At 50.1% G+C, this 19,626-nt stretch overlaps 1 protein-coding gene across 2 annotated transcripts; it reads right to left on the bottom strand.

Moving 5' to 3' along the window:
* Nucleotides 1-1,624: 1,624 nt before the first annotated feature.
* Nucleotides 1,625-19,583, bottom strand: Rgl3 (ral guanine nucleotide dissociation stimulator like 3). 2 transcript variants are annotated; one of them, XM_041656724.1, is made up of 19 exons: nucleotides 19,534-19,583; nucleotides 19,005-19,115; nucleotides 18,233-18,465; nucleotides 18,033-18,086; nucleotides 17,665-17,879; nucleotides 12,903-13,042; nucleotides 12,596-12,811; nucleotides 11,862-11,965; nucleotides 11,693-11,777; nucleotides 8,611-8,667; nucleotides 8,417-8,503; nucleotides 8,199-8,231; nucleotides 7,993-8,114; nucleotides 6,960-7,055; nucleotides 6,784-6,852; nucleotides 6,601-6,697; nucleotides 5,293-5,433; nucleotides 4,843-4,957; nucleotides 1,625-4,373 (listed from the first exon to the last, which is right to left on the bottom strand). In XM_041656724.1, exons 1-19 carry the CDS (start codon nucleotides 19,564-19,566, stop codon nucleotides 4,255-4,257), a joined length of 2,127 nt encoding a protein of 708 aa, XP_041512658.1. In that variant the 5' UTR covers nucleotides 19,567-19,583; the 3' UTR covers nucleotides 1,625-4,254. The 2 variants fall into 2 exon arrangements, with proteins under 2 accessions (XP_041512658.1, XP_041512657.1); XM_041656723.1 differs by having other exon boundaries at nucleotides 18,987-19,115.
* Nucleotides 19,584-19,626: the final 43 nt, after the last annotated feature.

Here is a 19,626-nt window from a genome sequence, read left to right on the forward strand (position 1 = left end):
AAAAGAAAGTTGAATGGGGTGTAGCTCATGGTACAGTCCTTGCCTAGCAGCAGAAAGCCTCGGGTTTATCCCCAGCACCACCAAGATGGACAGAAAGGTAGGTGAATTCATACATATGTACACGATAGATACATGTATGGATGCACACACACAAAGATATATGTGTGGATATGTACATACATATATGAATAGATACATACATGGATAGATAGGTAGAGAGATAGATAAATACGCACATATAAACGTATATACATACATTCATACTGCTCTTGCAGAGGACCTGGTTCGGATTCCCAGCACCCACATGGTACCTCACAACTGTCTGTATTTCCAGTTCCAGGGGATCCAACACCCTCTTCTGGTCTCTATGAGCACTGTACACATGTGCACAGATGTATATGCAGCCAAAATGACCAAACACATAAAACAACAAAAGACAGATATCAGTGTGATTCTCTTCCTCAAGAAATGGGCTTTGGGGCTGGAGAGATGGCTCAGTGGTTAAGAGCATTGCCTGCTCTTCCAAAGGTCCTGAGTTCAATTCCCAGCAACCACATGGTGGCTCACAACCGTCTGTAATGAGATCTGGTGCCCTCTTCTGACCTTCAGGCATATACACAGACAGAACATTGTATACATAATAAATAAATATTTTTTTAAAAAAAGAAATGGGCTTTGTTTGGAGACAGCTTGGTTATGTATCAAAGGCTCAAACTCAGAGGGGTCATCCTGCTTCTGCTCCTCCCTCCCAAGCCCATGCTGTGATTACAGGCGTGTGCGCCTTGCCTGGCCTAGAGATGCGTATGGGGCAGGGGGTCACTCTCAGGCTAGTTCAGATGAGAACATGAGATGATGCCGCACATACAAATGACTAGCTCTTGTAGACCAGGCTGGCCTCGAACTCACAGAGATCCGCTTGCCTCTGCCTCCCGAGTGCTGGGATTAAAGGTGTGCGCCACCCTCCCCCCCACCCAAATGGTCTTTTTTTTAAAAAGATTCATTTATTATTTATACAGTATCTTGCCTGCATGTATGTCTACATGCCAGAAGAGGGCACCAGATCTCATTATAGATGGTTGTGAGCCACCATGTGGTTGCCAGCAACTGAACTCAGGACCTTTGGAAGAGCAGCTAGTGCTCTTAACCGCTGAGCCATCTCTCCAGTCTGATACAAATGGTCTTAAGGAGATTTTTGACTAAAACAAACAACAACAAAACCAAACAAACAGAAAAACGGTAGCTGAGGAGACGGCTCGGTAGGTAAAGTTCGATCCCCAAGACCCATGTAAAAGGCAGGATGAGGAGTTTCTACATGAATCTCACTGCAGCAAGATGTGGATGAAGTCTAGCTGAAGAGGTGAGCACCAGGTTCAGTGAGAGATCCTGTCACAAAAAAATAGGATGGAGCATGCACAACTCAGATGTTTTAAGTCTCCCTCTGGCCTGTGTAGTGCTTGCCTGTGAACACATGTATACAGAACACACTCAATATAACGATAGAAACAAACAACTAAGCGAGACACCCAAGGATGTTCTTTTTTGTTGTTTATCTTTGTTTGGTTTGTTTTAGAGACAGGGTCTCTCTATGTAACAGTCCTGACTGTTCTGGAACCCTCTCTGTAGACCAGGCTGGTCTCAAGCTCAGAAATTCACCTGCCTCTGTCTTAGTGCTGGGACTAAAGGAGTGTTCCACCAACCTCTAGCATAAAAATGTTCTTTTGGCTGCTATGACAAAACCATGGATAGCAGAAGGAGATAGCAATTTATTTCTGACATTACTCTCCAAGTGACAGCAATTCACACAGCAGTTGTCCAACCCCAAGGGCCCAGGTGCCTTCCCACTTGTTGCTCAGTTACTCAGAGGATGTGACTACTCAACCAGACCAGTTATCTCATGTCTTCAATCTAACCAGCAGAAAGCAGGAAATGTGGAAGGGGAAGACTCACCCCTCCCATTTAAGAGTAGCCCTCGGAATTGGCCAACTTCCCTTCATTGTATCTCTCATTGGCCAAGAATTAATCACGTGACCATATTTGCTATAGGAGTCAGATAAAACAGCTTTTGTTGTAGATCAGTGGCAGAGCAATTGCCCACCATGTACAAGGCCCAGGGTTTGAGCCCTAACACAGGAAAAGTGTTCATATTGCTTTGACACAGGGTCTCTTATGTAACTTGGGTTGCCCTTAAGCCCATCTTCCTTCACTTTTGGCTTTCTGTATGCTAGAGCGGCAAGTACATCTGTGGCTTTTACTTTGAGTAGCTGAAGATCACTGGCTTTAGTTCCATACGAGGTGAGTGAATTTGAGGGAGAACAGACAATCTTATTCTCAGAGCAAATCAGAGTCGCCTCTATGTGAGTGCCAAGTGCTGAGGGAGTGGTGAGCCTCCTTGAGGGTGCTGGGAATAGAAGCCAGATCCTTAGCAAGAAGAAGTGCTCTTAACCACTGAGCGATTTCTCCAGCCCCGTATTAGACTTTTCTCTTTTCTTGCTCTCTCTCTCTTTCATTGTTTTTTTTCAAGGCAGTGTTTCTCTGTGTATTCTGGCTGTCCTGGAATTTTCTCTGTAGACCAGGCTGACCTGATCTCAAACTCAGAGATGCTCCTGCCTCTGCCTCCTGAATGCTACCACTACTGCCTCGCCATTATTGGACTTTTCAATACAGCAGATATCAATTTCTTTTTGGCAAGTGCCTATTTCACTAGGATTTATGGGTGTGTATTATGCGTGTGTGTGCTCACTCATGCACACTCCCATTGGAGGCCAGAGGTTGGTATCAGATATCTATCATTCTTTACCTTACTTTAAAAATATTTAAAAATATTACTCTCGGGCCGGGCGGTGGTGGCGCACGCCTGTAATCCCAGCACTCAGGAGGCATAAGCAGGCGGATCTCAGTGAGTTTGAGGCAAACCTGGTCTACAGAGCGATCTCTAGGACAGCCAGGGCTGTTACACACAGAAACCCTGTCTTGGAATGTGTGCTGAGAGCACATATCTTGGTGCACACACACAGGTCAGAAGACCCCTTTGTGGAGTCCGTTCTCTCCTTCCATCTTTACATAGATCCTGGGATTGAACTCAGGACGCCGGACTTGCCTCACAAGCACCTTTACCCACTGAGTCATCTTGATGGTCCTCAACATTATTGAGACAGGGTCTCACGTGAATGATGGCTAGCAAACCCCTGGGACCTGTCTCTCTCCACTCCTAGACTGGGATTACACACATACCCCACCATGCCCTGCTGTTTATGTGGGTGCTGGGGATCTGAATTGAGGTTACCTCACTAAGGCATTTTACAGACCCCTTAAAAATGGAAGAACTCGGTGAGACCTAGAGCCCCTTCCTGTTGAGGTCTAGTTTACAGCAGAATCTCGGAAGCCAGTGTGCTGCTGCTGTTTTGAGGTTACCTCCGAGCTCACTTCATCCACACTGTCTCTCTTTGCTTATTTGAGATAGGGAATAATGTCACAGGCTGGTCTGGAACTCCCACTACAGCTGAAAATGACCTTGGACTTGAGATCCTCCTGCCTCCACAGTGCTAGGGCCATTCACCGCCATGCCCAGTTTCTCGCTGCCTGTATTTGCAAGTGATGACAAACTCCTCCCTCCTCCCACATCTCCACTCATGTGATGGAGAGGCAGGGTCGCTCCTTCTGAAAGCCGGGGGGGGGGGGGGAGAAAACCCTGAACTCTCGTGAGGATTTTTTCAACCTTTTCTTAGTTTTGTTTTTTTTAAATGAAGTTTTATGATGTAGCCCAGGTTTGCCTTCAGTTCACTATGTAGCTGAGGATGACAAACTCCTGATTCTCCTACCTGCAGCTCCTGAGCACTGGGATTATGGGCATGTGGCAACATGCTGGATATACTCAGTGCTGGCTCTCAGACCCCTGGTGCCACGTGTTAGGATCTAACTTAACTACACTGTATAGGACTTTTATTTTGGGTAGTGCTGAAAACATCCAGGGTCTAGGGCATGCTGGGCAAGTGCCCTGCCACTAAGCTAAGCTCCCAGCTCTTTAAGCTCTTGATTTTTCTGAGTTCTACACTTTTCTCACACATCCATGTTTCTGGAGTAATGGCCAAGTGCTCAGGAAGTCAGAGAGATGGTGTCTGATGGGCTAAGGCTGGGGAATCCCCAGGATATGGAATAAGATGGCTTCCATTGGGGGACGGAAGCTCTTCAGGAAATGGACCCCTACTTTAATGGTGGTAGAAGCCAGGTACCAAGCTGTCCGTGGTGAGTGCTGCTTCAGGTTGGGGAAGCTGAAGGTGTATGCCTTGTCCCCTCTTTCCGACGCAACAAGAAGTCGCCAGGGGCGGTTGGGCTCATTGCATAGAAGACGTTGGCACTGTCCGGAATCAGGAGCTCTGCGTGGAAATGGGGACCACGATGGGTGGCCTGCAAAGTCTGGGCGCTCCTTGGGCAACTTCCTATCACCCCAATGACTTCTCCCACACCCCTTCCCAGCCAAGCTGGGTTTACGGTGACAATGAACTCAGATGACTGCCACCACTCTTCCTCTCCAGCCGGTTAAGCTAAGGGCGTTCACACTCAACCCTTGAACAACCTGTGATTGTGGGTGCTGGTGGTGGTGGTTGGAACTGGGATATTCCTCATGGTCTTGGGTATTTGTATACTTGGTCCACATTTGGTAGCATTGTGTGGAGTGATCAGCAGCCTGGAGCTTCTTCGTGCTCGCCCCACCGTAATGGACTGTAGCTCTGCAACTGTGAGCCAAGATAAACCCTTCCTCTCTTCAGTTGCTGTCTGGGGTTTTGTCACAGCAGTGACAGCACTGGTTCCAAGTCCAGCTCAATGCAAAATGTCCCTTCTTACCTCTGTCTCCAGGTAGGACCTGGAAGAGCTGGTAGTCACGGGCCCAGGACTGAGGCACATTGTGCTTCTCCAGGGCTCTTTGCACCACGCTGGGGGCTTTGTCCTGACAAGTGAGCTGTAAAAGAAAGACAGGAAAAGACCAGCGAGACGGTTCAGCAGGAAAAGACTACTCCAAGAGACAACCTGAGTTCAGTCCCTGACACCTGCATGGTAGAAGGAGAGAACCAATTCCTGCAAGTTGTCATCTGACCTACACACACACACTATGTATATATATATATATACACACACATACATATATATGTATACATACTATATATACATATATATATACATACATATACTATAGATATACACATATATGTAATTAAAACTCATACAAGAGGGGCAGGTGATAAGGGGACAGGGTCCCAGAACTAAGGACAAGGCTGTCCCCTCCTCATCCCTTACCAAGATGCTCCGATACAAGTTCCCATGGTTATTGTCGATGCTGACTCGAATGACACGGGCCTCTGAGGTCTGCTGCCCAAGGAGAGGAATTCGAGGGTTGCTCAGGGTCAAGGTTGTGGAGGATTCCGTGTTCAGAGATGGCTGTAGGCAGTGTGGGGTTGGAGAGGTTGTGGCCTTGCTCATCTGCGTGATGAACACCATGCAGCTCTTTCCCCATTATAGTCACTCAGCTGATGAACACACACGACTCCCCCAGAGTCCTCACACCCCTTTCCTGCTACATGAGAGACTGAGGACCACACAGTTAGGGTACACCCACAAGACCGAGCATATGTCATCCCTCACACACAGACTCCAGTTCCCTGTTATAGAAACAGATGGACACATGACCCATAGACACACAAAGCCAAGTTCACAGCAGGCTCCAGAGTAGACAGCACATAGTGTACATTGTATAGTTGAAAAGCCACAACACACCATCAGTGAGCAACCTCGGGCATAGCTCTGTGGATATTTGGGCCATTTCCCTGTCAGGTATGCAGACTTTTAGGCTTGTATATCCTTGTAGAAGTGAGTGACAGCTAGAGCTGGTGGCACAGAACTATTATCTCAGCTGCTGGAAAGTTTGAGGTATGAGGATCGCAAGTTCAAGGCTAGCTTCGGCAACCTAATAAGACCCGTCTCAAGACAAAAAGTAATAAAAGTGTTGGGAGCATAGCAATTCGTCACTGACTTAGAGTCTGCCACTGAGGAGCTGGGATATGGCTCAGCGGTTGAGCCCCTGTCTAGAAAGAATCTCCCGCAAGGGGCTGGGAACACGGCTCCATAGTAGAGCACTTGAAAGGTTTTAGGTCCAATCCCAGTACTTTGTGTTTTGTTTTGGTTTTTGATTTGTTTTTGTCATTGTTGTTGAGACATGATATCATGGAACCCAGGCTCATTATGTAGCCAAGAACAGCTTTGAACTCTGGTCCTCTTGCCTCCATCTCCCAAGTGCTGGGATTACAGGCCTGCACCACCACCACACTTGAGTATTGTTTGTTAGGAAAAAAAAGTATGGGGATTATACCTGGTGTGCCCTACAGATTGGTGGAAATCCAATCAGACAGGAGGAGCCAGATGGTAGGTCATGACTCATATGGCCATGGAGGTGCAGTCTCCCAGAGAAGGCAGCAGAGAACAGCCAGTCTCTGCGACACACACCTGCAGTGCTGCATACACACACCAGACTCACACACACGCATGTGCACACACAGATACTGAACCCTGTGCCCCAGTCCTCAACACAACCACAGATTATCGTGGTACCTTGTTGCTGGAGCTCTGGGGTCCTGGGGAGGCTGGCGGACTACCAGGAGGAGGCTCTCGGTTTCTGGGACTGGATGGGGGAGACCCTGGAGACACACTGGTAAAAACACGGAATTCAAGGTGGGAGGGCTGGCCGGACTTTTGGTCCTGATGTCGCCTGTCCCTTTTGGCCTGCCTACTCACCTGGAGGCTGGTGAGGACGGGTCCCCGGGACTCTCACTAGGGGAAGAGTTCTTCTCCCGGGACAGCTTCCTAGGGTGAGGAGAAGGGATGGTTTAGCTCTGAAACTGGACGCCCCTGTCCACCCCCTCCCCCGTCTCTGCCCACACGGCTTCCACTGCACACATCCTGACACTCACGCACTGAGCCGCTTTGTGAGGCTGATTCGCCGCCGGATACGTGGGGAGCTGGGACAGGAGGCAGCTGGTGGCTCAATGACACGGGAGACCCGGTAGCTGGAGAGGTTCAGCATGTGAGCGGCGAGGGAACAGGAAGCAGAGGAAGAATCAAGAGGTAGGAGTTAGTGTGAGTTGTCAATCAAGTACAGAGTGGGGAGAGAAGGGGTGAGGTGTCAGATTAGGATGGAAACAGGATTCACTGGGGTACCAGGGTGCATTATAGATGGGGTGAACTCTTTGGTTAGTGGGGTGCACAGCACTTACAGGGTGAGATTAGCTAGGGGTGTTGCTCACACATAGAGTGCTTGCAGAGAATCCCTTAGTGAGAGGTTGGGGCCATGGCTTAGGGGTAGAGCCCCTGCCTCGAGTCCCCAGTGAGGGGCTGGGGCCGTGGCTTAGGGGTAGATACCCTGCCTAGAATCCTTTAGTGAGAGGTTGGGGCCATGGCTGAGGGGTAGAACCCCTGCCTAGAGTCCCCAGCGAGGGGCTGAGGCCATGGTTAAGGGGTAGAGCACAGACTTAGCATGTATGAGGCATTAACACTACAAACACAAAACAAAACAGAAACCGCAGTGTGAACTGAAGAGTCAATTGGGCCAACATTAAATTCAGGGTCAGATAATTTAGGGGACCAATAGTGTATGGCATGTGTTGAATGGAATGAAAGGAAGCAATAGGGCTCTTGAGTCGGGGGGCCAGATGGACACTAAAGCCAGCGTCACTGCGGAGCTGATGGTCAGGGCCACAGATCTGGATGACAGGATCAGAAGTCTACGGGGACACAGGTGGGGCGTTCAAGTTGATTGACTAATGGACATGAAAGGCAAAATCAGGGTATAGAATGGGCTCAAATTTTAGGTTGGAGGTGGGTAGTGACCTTCAGACCAAGGGAATAAAGGGTACAGGGTGGGGCTGTCCTCAGAATGGTCTGAGAAGCTTCTGGAAGGGGAGGAAATGTGGATTGTATGTGAACTAGACTTGGTGGGTTGGTTACCTCTGTTCCTCACTGAGCTGGCGCTGGGCTCGAAGGGCAGCCAGGATTGGTGGGTGGGGACTCAGGCTGTAGAGTTGGCAGCGATGCTGTAGCTGCTGGATTCGGGCCAGGATCTCCCATTCCTAAGGGGGTGTCTACTGAGACCCTGCCCCACCCTGCTTCCCCACCCTGGGGCATCCCACCCACCCAAGTACCCACCTACTCACCTTCCTCCTCTTCTCAAAGTTGATGAGATTTCCCTGAGGGGGCAAAACAGGCTTGAGCTACAGCATCCAGGGTCAAGGGTCAAAAGTCAAGATCAAAAGCTAGGATGGTGTGAGCCACCATAGTATGTGAATGGGGGAGATGAGTACAAGGCAGGATCAAAGGTGATGCGTTGGGGGTAATAGAGCAGGGGTCAGGAGTCAAGGGTAAGGGGTCAAACCTTCAACATATCCGGTAAGGCTGTGTCCAGCATAATCAAGTCTGTGAGAAAGGTGCCAAGGTAGGGGACAGGACCTGGGGACAGTTTCTGCAACCCCAAAACTTCAGTTACTCAGTGGCATCACTGACCCCAGGCCCCTCTCTCTGAGAGTCCCCTTTGTCACCCCCATCTCCATCCTGAACCCTATCACTTACTGACGGCAGACTTCCTGGGAGGCAGTCGTCATCATGGGGTCCCTCAGTGGTCTCCTCCTGGGAAGGAAGAGACTAAAGGAATCTGAGGCTCACTTTGACACTTCTCACAGAGACCACTCTGAGACTGGCACATATACCCATGCTGCCTTCACAGACCACTAGCTGGGGGGTGGTGAGATGGCTCAGCGGGGAAAGGACCCACCCAGTCAGCACTGGGCTGACTTTTGTGGCCTGGGGCTGTAGCTTAGTTGGAACTGCTGGGTTCCATCCCAAGTAGTACACAGCCTGACTGTGGCAGCCTTCTCCTGTCAGCCCAGCACTCAAGATAGAGACAGGAAGATCAGGTGCTCAGGACATCCTTATCCTACAGGAGACCCTGTCTAAAAACAAAAGAACATCACAAATGAGTTGTTAGCGCCAAACAGGGTGTAGATTACCCTGGGGATAGAGAAAGCCTGAACTAAGGGAGTTCTAAAGCAAGTTCTGTGTCCCCAGGGTGGATGGGAAGAAAACGTTTGTTCCTGGTTTACTTAGAACAGGCTGACTGGGGAACCTCTAGAAGGACCCTGGACTCACTTCTGGGCATTATTCAGACAGAGAGCAAGAAGGTCTGTTCTGTCCTCCTTTGGGCTGGCGTCTCCTACAGGAACAAGTATGTGTTTGGTTCCCAGAGGGTCAGGACAATGCCTGGCACACAGTAGCTTTGATTTTTGCCTCTTGAGTCCTCCTCATTTGAAATACACCTTCACTGGGAAGGTTTTTAAACTTTGTTTGGCTGTCTGTTTTGTGTGTATATGAGTATGGGTATGTGTAGATGTGTGTGCAGTGCCTCAGAAGGCCAGAGGAGGGCATCAGATCCCCTGGAGCTGAGAGGGAAGTGACTGTGAGCTGTGTGGATGAAACACTGGATCCAAACTCAGATCCTCTCAAAGAGTTCAAGAGCTCTTGACCACTGACCACCTCTCTGGTTCCCCTGATGTTTGTTTGTTTGTTTTGAGATAAGGTTTCACTGTAGCCCAGGCTGGCCACAAACTTGAGATCTTCCTGTCTCATTCCTGAGTTCTATGCTTACAGGGGTGTGCTACCTGCCTTGCCCATACATTAACAAGGTATTTTTCTTTTCTTTTTCCTTTCTCTTCACTTTTTGTTTTGCTTTAGTTTTGTTTGTTGGAGACAGGGTCTTTGTGGCATAGAGTGGCCTTGAACTCCTGCACTTTCTGCCTCTGCCTCCTGAGTGCTGGGGTCTCAGGTGCATACAACCTCACCCATTTTATACAGTGCGAGAGAGGGAACCCTGGGTTTCATCGTGTTATGCAAGCCTCTACCAACCGAATCCAGCTTCAGCCCCTCATGGTATTTACTGAATATTTACTGTGTTGTCATGCACTGTTTGGGGTAATAATTAGTCAGGGGTGACCAAGTGAGACAAAATGGCTGGGACAGCCAAGATAACTCATAAGAAGGAAGGCAGAAACAAGGGCCATCAGGTGGGTAAGGGCCATGAGGTTGGGAGGGGAGTGTGGAGATGGGGATGGAAGTGTGGAGGTGGTGGGGAGGGGAGTGTAGAGATGGGGAGGGGAGTGTGGAGATGGGGATGGAAGTGTGGAGGTGGTGGGGAGGGGAGTGTAGAGATGGGGAGGGGAGTGTGGAGATGGGGAGGGGAGTGTGGAGGTGGTGGGGAGGGGAATGTAGAGATGGGGAGGGGAGTGTGGAGGTGGTGGGGAGGGGAGTGTGGAGAAGGTGGGGAGGGGAGTGTGGAGGTGGGGGAGGTACTTTTTTTTTTTTTTGTGGTTTTTCGAGACAGGGTTTCTCTGTGGTTTTGGAGCCTGTCCTGGAACTAGCTCTTGTAGACCAGCGCTGGTCTCGAACTCACAGAGATCCGCCTGCTTCTGCCTCCCGAGTGCTGGGATTAAAGGCGTGCGCCACCACCGCCCGGCCTGGGGGAGGTACTTTTGAAGGTGGAGGTCTTTAGAAGAGACCTGAAGGAGGGGAGTGGGCACAGCACACACCTATCTTGAGGGGTATTGGATGTTCCAGACCCAGGAATCAGGCTCCATGCTCATCTATATGGAATTCACACCGAGGGTGAGCACTCGATTCTAATCAGAACTTTACCCTTGCTGGCCCACATTTGAAAAACTCTTATCAAGGTGAATTCCTAGAACATGGTTCCTCCTCCCTAGGCCCCTTGGGAAATCGTTTCCTCTGACTTCCTTGCATTTTGCAGAATGAATAAAGAAGGCTGGTGTTGCCTGTGAAGCAGGGAGAAAGCAAGCTGGAGACAGAAGCTAGAGTTGGCTTTGCAGCAAATCCTTGAAGGAAGGATGTTTTGGGGACACGATGCTTCCCTGAGAATGGCTCCAAGTCCCCTTAGCCCTGGCTGTCCTGGAACTCACTCTGAAGACCAGGCTATCTCAGTCTTCCAAGTGCTGAGAGTCACTGGGCCCTGCTTTTTAAAAAAATTTGTTTACTTTTTGTTTTGTTTTGAGGCAAGGTTTTTTTTGTTGTTGTTGTTGTTTTGTTTGTTTGTTTGTTTTGGTTTTGGTTTTGGTTTTTTGAGACAGGGTTTCTCTGTGGCTTTGGAGCCTGTCCTGGAACTAGCTCTTGTAGACCAGGCTGGTCTCGAACTCACAGAGATCCGCCTGCCTCTGCCTCCCGAGTGCTGGGATTAAAGACATGCGCCACCATCGCCCGGCTTGAGGCAAGGTTTTTTGGAGTTCAGGATAGCCTTGGACTTTGTAGCTGAAACTGTCCTTGAACACCCTGTCCTCCTCCTCACTGCTGGGATTACAGAGGTCTCCCACTCTGCTTTTGTGTGGCTGCTGGCTTCTGTGCTCAGAGACTCATGCCTGTGCGGAAGGCACTTCACAGACTGAGACATCTCCCCATCTTCATACTTGGAATATTTTTGTTGTTTTTGTTGTTTGCTTGCTTTTCAAGACAGGGTTTCTCTGTGTAGCTTTGGAGCCTGCCCTGGAACTCGTTCTGTAGACCAGGCTGGCCTCAAACTCACAGTGTTCCTCCTGCCTCAGCCTTCCAAGCACGGGCCACCACACTTTCTTGATTTGGGGGTACCCAATACCTGGGAAAGAATTGCTCGGCAGCTGAGATGATTATTCTCATCAGAAAATATCTGCGACAGTTTCTTGAAGGTGGACAGTGGTTCCCTGCGGGGGTGAGAGGTGCGCTCAGGTCAGCAGAGGGAACAGTCAGAGCCAGGGCACGGTTACTGCATGGGGCACCCAACTCACCGGCTCACAGATCCCCAGCTGCGCTTGAGCCTGTAGATGGGGTTAGACTGCAGGGCCGACAGGATAGCTCTCAATGAAGAGAAATTGCCAAGTTCCCTGCAGCGCTGGGAGTAAGGGGGCGGCTTGGTCAGCAGCCACACTCCACTTCCGTCTCCCAGGCACAGCTTCTTCGGTAGCTGTGTCGTGCTGCCTTTGTTTTGTTTTTAAAGACAACTTCTGGATCCAGAGCCAAGGCTGATCTTTCTGCCTCCACCTCCCCAATGCTGGGACTACAGGCACATGCCACTACACGGGACTTGAGGTTGGGCTTTTCTGATACCAGGTCAGACCCCAGGCCTCACCTGTAGAGTGGCTAAGCAGGTAAACCGACATGCTCCCTTTCTCCAACGAGCCCCTCGCTCAGCTCTTAACCCCTCCTGGCTGAGCCTGGTTCCCCCATCTACCCCTACGCTTTACTTCTCTGTAGTTCCTCAGTTCTTACACGTGCCCACAGCCTCTCCTCTGGATCCAAGATCCTTTCCCAAGTCCTCCAGGATCATCTTTTCCCCTCCCCACTCCTCTAGACACCCCATACACCTGATCTGTTCCCCCCCCCCTTTTTCCATTTCCCACTGCAATCCTATTGTTTCAACACATCCACTTCCAGTCTCTAATCCTCAGTTTCAGCAAGCTGGTTTCTGGCCGCACCCTAGGTCGGCTGCTGGGCCCCGCCCCAGTACCATCCTGATGCAGACCTGCGCGATGCGGATCCACTTTTCGATGCGCTGTGCCCTCTGCGAGGCTGCCAGGCCAGGCGCTGCGAGCACCGAGCCCAGCACGCAGCCCGTAACTGCATTGAACTGGGCCACGGTGGCACGCACTGTGGGAGAAATGCCTGCAGCCCCCGGCCGGTCACGCTGAGACCACATGGAACCCAGACATTCACAGGTACGCACGCGCAAGAAGAGCTCCTGTGTAGGGGAGAAGAGGGTAAGATGGGTGGGTGCTCATCAGTACAGGCCTCACCCACCCTCCCACCCTGACGCTGGCTGGGGTTCCCACCACGTCCATAAGGGTCAGCTGCTCCGCCACCTCATCCACTCTGAAGTCCAGGAGCTCGGGGCCTTCAGAACTGGGGTCTTCGTCTTCCTCGAAGTCCTCGGAGAATTCTGATCTGGGAGACTGGGCAGCCCTGGAAGGGCCTAGGGAATAGATACAATGTTTAAAACTCATGTTTGGGCTGAGAGGATAACTCAGCAGTTAGGAGCACTTTCTGTTCCTCCAGAGGACAGAGGTTGGAGTCCCAGCACCCAAATGGTAGCTAACAACTCTGTACCTCTATGTACCTCCAGTCTCAGGGGACCTACAGGATCTACATGATGCCTCTGTGGACATCGTGCACACATGTGATGCACTGACAAACATGAAGGCAAAACACAGCACACACACACACACACACACACACACACACACACACACACACGGAGCTATACATTAAGTAAAGGCCAGACGGTGGTGGTGCATGCCTTTAATCTCAGCAGGAGTCTAGATTGCCTGTGGGACCTTAGGCAAGTGCCTCTGTGTCTCACCTCCTCACTTGTGAACACCCTGACTGTTTTGCTTTTTATTTACGTAATTAATTTTATGTGTGTTTTTGGGTCCGCAAGTGCCACGGTTTATGTTCAGAGGTCGAGGACAATGGGAGTTGGTTCTCTCCTTCCACCCTGAAGTTCCAAAAATCTAACTCAAGGGGCCAGCTCTGGCAGCAAGTGCTGTTACCTGGTGGAGCCATCTCTGCAGCCCACCCCAAGTGGTTTTGTTGTTAGCTTTGTTTTTAGGAGGAGGCTTTCTACACCCTCAGGCTGGTCCTCCTGCCACAGCTGGGATCACAAGAATATGCCACCACACATCACTGCGTTCTTCAGTTTTCCTTGCCTCTGATTGATGACATTGGTGGGAGGGCATTTGGCAAGAGGATTGCCAGGAGTTTTAAGCCGACCTCAGCTATGGTTTCAGGCTAGCTTGGGCTACAGAGTGAGACTCCGTCTCAAGGTGGGGTGGTAGCGGTGTGGCATTGCTGAGATGGCTCGGTGGTTAAAGGAGATTGCTGCCAAAGCCAAAGACCCGAAGCGGATGCCATTAATGGAAGGAGAGTACCAACTCCCAAAAGCTGTCTTCTGACCTACACACACACACACACACAAGCATGCGTGCACGTACACACATACACTGTGACATGATATGTCCCGTACATGAAAATAAATGAATAAATGTTAAAAAATAAAAACAGGGGCTGGGAGATGGCTCAGAGATTAAGAGTGGATAGTATTTCTCCAGAAGACTGGAGGTTAATTCCAAGCGCCATGTCAGACAGCTCACAACTGCTTCTAACTCCAGCTCCAAGAAATTCAAAGTCTCCGGCCTCCACAGGCACCTGCACTTGTGTGTCATCCCCCCCCCCCACATGTATATTTAAAATTAAATCTTAAAAATTAAAATAAAAATATAGCCTCTAATTCTATCTAAATGTGGTGGTGAGCACCTGTTACCCCAGAGGAGCAAGATTGAAAACCTGAGGTCATCGGAATCTTCATAGTGGGTTCAGTTATACCCAATAAAACAAAAGAAAACCCCCAGAAAGCCAAGCCCCAAATGTTTGTGGCTCAGTGGAAGAACAGGGGTGAGGCCCTAGGTCAGTCCCTAGCCACTCACACACATAGGGGTCCCTCCTGATGGCCGACATGGCGGAGGGAGAGAACCGACTCCCACACTCACTCAGTCCACCACCGCAGAATAAGGAAAATAAATGTAACAAAAGATTTAAAACTTGATGGTAGGAAAGGAAATCTCTCGGTGATCAATTAAGCAGAGAAGAAAACACCACCAGTAGGCATGGGTAAGTAGTTGCTTCCCTCGAGAGCTGCAAGTGGCTGAGAGCTGGAAGTGGCCACTTGAGCTCAGGGTTTGAGGGATTAAAGGATGAGGATTAGGGACACAGAATCAGATGAGCTCAAACACGGATGAGACGATGATTCTGTATAAGCAGAGTAAAATTATTTCGTTAGATAATCCTAATTGTCCTGCTGGTGGAGACAAAGCCAATAGCATCCTTCGCTACTGCACTCATGGGATGCAGGGAAGCCAGGAATCAACTACAAAGTGTGCAGAAAAACAAGGCAGCCTCAGGCATCAGATGGACGGGACAGGCATTCTCAAGAGAAGTGAAATTTCTTTTTCGGGTTTGGTGCCTTTAATCCCAGCACTCAGGAAGCAAAGGCAGGAGGCTCTCTAGGAGTTCAAGACCAGCTTGGGCTACATAGCAAGTTCCAGGCCAGCCTGGGCTACACAGTGAGATGAGATACTGTCTCAAAAAACCCAAAACAAAACTCAAAATTTCATGTAGGTTCATTTGAGATGGCTTATTGGCACATGTGGGCCACTCTCACCACTGCCAAAAAATGGATAAAATGTAAATAAATAATGAACAAATGAATAAAAACTACACGCATCTATTGTGCACAATGCAAATTTCAGGAACCTGTTCGCTCCTATTACGTAAGTCTCAGAGACCAAACTCAGACTATCAGGACTGTCTGCAAGCCCCCTTATCTGTTGAGCCCTCTCACCTGCCCCAGAAATGACATTTCAAGACCTGAGTGAGATTTGTAATCTTTTCTTCATCCTTAGCTTCCTTTGTTTCCAGACAGGGTCTCACCATATAGCTCTGGGTGGCCTGGAGGTCACTGTGTAGACCAGGCTGGCTTCCAGAGCACCAGTTTTTCTGTAGTGTTTGCTGGTACCTTAGTGCTCACAATAAGGTGTCAATTGATGTGTGGCACCCACTCCACCGCCCCGGTAGATACCTAAAAGGTTAGATCCCGTGGGAAAACTGCCTCGATTGTATAGAGGTAGGTTCCAGTTCCTGGCAACAGAAATACACGAATAAATAAATAAAGACTAAAAAACAAAACAAACAAAAAAGGAAACATCTGGGTGGTGGTGGTGCACACCTTTAATTCTAGCACTTGGGAGGCAGAGGCAAGTGTATGCTGAGTTCGAGGCCAGCCTGGTTGAGTTCCAGATTGAGTTCCAGGACAGCTAGGGCTACACAGAGAAACTCTATTTTGATAAACAAACAAACAACAACAACAAAAAAACAAGCACCAAAACCAGGAGACAAACACCAATACTAGGCTGGTGGCACACACGTAATCCAACACTCCAGGGAAGGAACTGGTGCTGCCTCACACAGAAGGGGCCCTGAGTTCAGTCCCTTGCTCTGTGTAAACCACACATCTGTCCAAGGTCGCCCTCTGCTACTTAGCGCACAGCGCGGGGTATATAGCAAGACCCTGTCTCAAAAAGTAAAACAAAACTATGGCCACAACTGCCTGGAACTCCAGTTCCAGGGGAGCAGAGATCTTTTGACTTACGCTGGCTGGCGCTGCAGGCACACGGTGCATTTAATGCAGGAAAAGCACTCAAACACATAAAGTTATAAACAAATTAAAAAAGCAAAGAGACTACAACAGTAACAAAAATAACACCCAGCACTGGGGAGATAGAGGCAGGAATATCAGAAGTTCAAGGTTATCCTTGGCTACATACTGAGGATAGCCTGGGCTACCGGAGGATAGCCTGGGCTACCTGAGACCCTGTCTTGTAAAATAAAAACAACACATATTAATAATATGATTAGTCAAATGGCCCAGCCATTAAGAACAAGGAACACATATAATAGTAAAAAGTGAAGCACTCTGTGGCATGTAGGGATCCAGACACGTGTCAGACACACAGTAGCAATGAATACAAATTAAACAAAATACCAGGACACTTGGCCATCCCTTGCTGTGTACTGATTTTCTGTGTGTGTTGGATGTCCTTTCCAGAAGGTTGGGAAACCGAGTCCATCATTAATGGCCAGGGCTAGGGTCTCAACACATACTAAATGGAAAATCCCATGAGGTAATCACTGTTACCATTCCCGTCTCAGAGAGGGGGAGAGATCTAATCAAGGTCACACAATAACCAATCGGCAGGCCTGGGATTTGAACCCACGTTGCTGCTCTTGGCTGGGCAAGCATTCAGCCACTAAGTGACATCCCAAATCAGAGAACGAAGGATCTTGGGGTGCATGAGGATACTAATAAGCAAATGCTAATATCTTTTGATAAAGACTTATGATCAGGTGAAGAAAATAAGGCTCATTTAGCTTAAAAGTATTTTCCCATGAGGCTAGAGAAATGGCTCAGTGGGTAATATATTTGCTCATGCAAGTGTGAGGAGTTGAAGTCAGATCTCCAGCACCCACAAACCACAAGGCACAGTAGTGAAAGCCCAGTCCTGGATAGGCAAACACAGGAGAAACTTTGGGGCTCAAGGGCAAGTCAGTTTAGCCAAAAGGGTGAGCTCCAGGTTCAATAACAGTAGACGGCAGCAGAGGAAAACACCTAGCATTGTCTTCTGGTCTCCACATTCGTGTGCACATACGTGCATGTGCACCCATGTTCATGAACACATACATGCACCACACACACATTAAGGAAGGAAGAAAGGAAAGGAAGCTTTTTCCAGGGCTGGAGATGTGGCTCAAGACCTACAAGAGCTTGCCTGGTATGCGAAAAGGGTTTATTTCCGAGCACTAAAATAAGTTTAAAAAATGTGTTCAACTTCCTAATGCTGCAACACTTTAATGAAGTTCCTTATGTGGTGACCCTCAACAATAAAATTGTTCTTGTTATTTTTTTAAAAAAATGTGTTCTGGGTCTGTCATTTTGAGAGGGGTAGCACAATCTCAGAATCACCAGCACTAAATGTCCCTTACCAGCCCAAGCCAGTCGCCGCTCCTCCTCTGCCTGTTCTCCCTTAGCCTCTTCCAAGAACTCTTCTAGAAGCTTCTCTGCTTCCCTGGCTTCTGCCCCTCCTGGGGCTGCCCAGCCCAAAAATATTAGGACATTCCCCAGGTTCTGATGGGCAGGGGGATCCCAGAAGTCCTGAGGATGATCTCGCAGCCAAGAACCGAGTACCGAAACCACAGCCCTGAATGGAGAAGGATGTGTGAGTCAAAACTGAGTCCAAGGACCTAGACTTTCCCAGCCTTTCCACGCAGCCGACAGTCCTGACTTTGAGGTCCCTTCCCCCACGCTCCCTTGGGCCAGGGGTGGGGGTGGGGGCTGTGGGGGTGGAACCAACCTCAGATGCTTGCTGAAGCTCAGATCCTGTGCCTCTGCCCTCTTGCTGTCTACCCTGGGAAGAAAAGCCTCTATCAGATGGTAATGCAGCTATAGAGCTTTTAAGACCTGTGCTCTGGGTTTCTAAATTTGGGGGCGGGGGAGGGGGCGCAGAAGGGGTTCTGAAATTGGGGACTTGAGAGTCTCCTGAGAATGACTGACCCAGGAGGTGGTGGTGGCAGCGGCGGCGGCGGCGGGGGCAGCAGAAAGCCCAGAACTCGGGCTGTGGGCACAAAGGCCTGGTGTGTGGCCAGGAAGGCAGGCACGAAGCCAGGATCCTGTTCACGGTCTCCGGACACCAACTCATGCACCAGCCGCTCTAGTCGGGCGGCCCTCAGCGCCCGCACCTTGCTGGTGCGGTACTGGAGGAAGGTGTCAGCAACCGGGGTGGGAGCCTGCGGGGGGGGGGCGGTGGATGGGATAACATGAGGGGTGTCCCAAGCACCTTGTTTCCAACCACACCTGTCGCTGGCACCTCTTTTGCTTCTGATTGTGTTCGTTTTTGTAAATCTGAGACTCCCTAAATAGATGTCCACCCATCTAAAGCCTACATTAATCCCGTAGGACAGACACCCCACACTTTAAGCCCTGCCTTCTGTTCCCTCCTCACCGGGCAACCCTAGGCTTCAGTCAGCCTTGCAAGCTCGCTTCACTGGCCAAGCCTCGGTCCCACTCACCCCCCATCTTGCTGCTGACCTTTCAGATTTCTTGCACCTTGTCGGTCATTTTACCTCTCGGGACGTGCTATCATCTGGCCCCACCCCTATTTCCTGAATTTATATCCAGTCACCTGAACGCCCCCAGGTCCTTTCCACTCACCTGGTCGCCTCTAAGCTCCACCCTTCCTCCTGGCCCCGCTGCTCTTAGCTTTTGCCTCTCCGCCGCAGCCCGGGCTGAGCCCGCCCTCACTGCTCACCTCCAGCCCCTTCCGCACCTGGTCGTCTCCAGGCCCCTCTGGGGTCGAGCGCTGGCTGCGCTGCCGCCGCAGGGAGACGCTGTACACGGCGCCGTCCTCTGTCTCCTCGCCCCAGTCTTGCAGAGGCGCCTGGATGTGGAGGCGGGCTCAGAGCAGTGACCCCCACCTCTGCCCTGGCCTGTAAGTTTGGGCCTCTTTCCCGAGTAGACTACTGAGACTCTGGCTGGGATCCCAGGTGGGTCCCTCTGCGCCACAGATAGCCTCCTCTTAGGTCTTGAGTGGATGGGGTATCATTTGAGGACATTCCATAGTCCAATGTCACAAAGAATCTTTTTGTCATTTCCTCCCGAGATAGTCTCAGACCCCGGTCCCCACCCCACAAACCAGCCGCGTCGCGGGGTCAGGAAGTGTGAATCCCCAAGTGGGAACTCCAGGGCACATCAATTTGGCAGAAAGAGGTAAAAAACGAGAGGTGGATATCCGGAGTTTCTGAGTCTGGGGATGCACCAGGGACGTGGGGTCTGAGGATTCCCCAGCTCCCTCTTACCAAGGCCAGCTCTCTGCTCGCTGTCCTTTGCATGGCCCCGATGCCCGTCCTGCTCCCTGGCGCCGCGGAGTGAGGCGGAAGGGCCAGCAGGAG

This window comes from Microtus oregoni, unplaced genomic scaffold (genome assembly GCF_018167655.1).
Source record: "Microtus oregoni isolate MIOR12 unplaced genomic scaffold, Mior012 000008F_ref0000371, whole genome shotgun sequence".
Taxonomy (NCBI): Eukaryota; Metazoa; Chordata; class Mammalia; order Rodentia; family Cricetidae; genus Microtus; species Microtus oregoni.

Coding starts and splice junctions, on each gene's coding strand:
- Rgl3 (XM_041656723.1), bottom strand. CDS start 19,566: ATGCAAAGGACAGCGAGCAGAGAGCTGGCCTTG. Junction 19,116..19,533: donor CGAGCAGAGAGCTGGCCTTG/GTAAGAGGGAGC, acceptor CTCCACATCCAG/GCGCCTCTGCAAGACTGGGG. Junction 7,056..7,992: donor CAGCTCAGTGAGGAACAGAG/GTAACCAACCCA, acceptor GAACCTCTCCAG/CTACCGGGTCTCCCGTGTCA.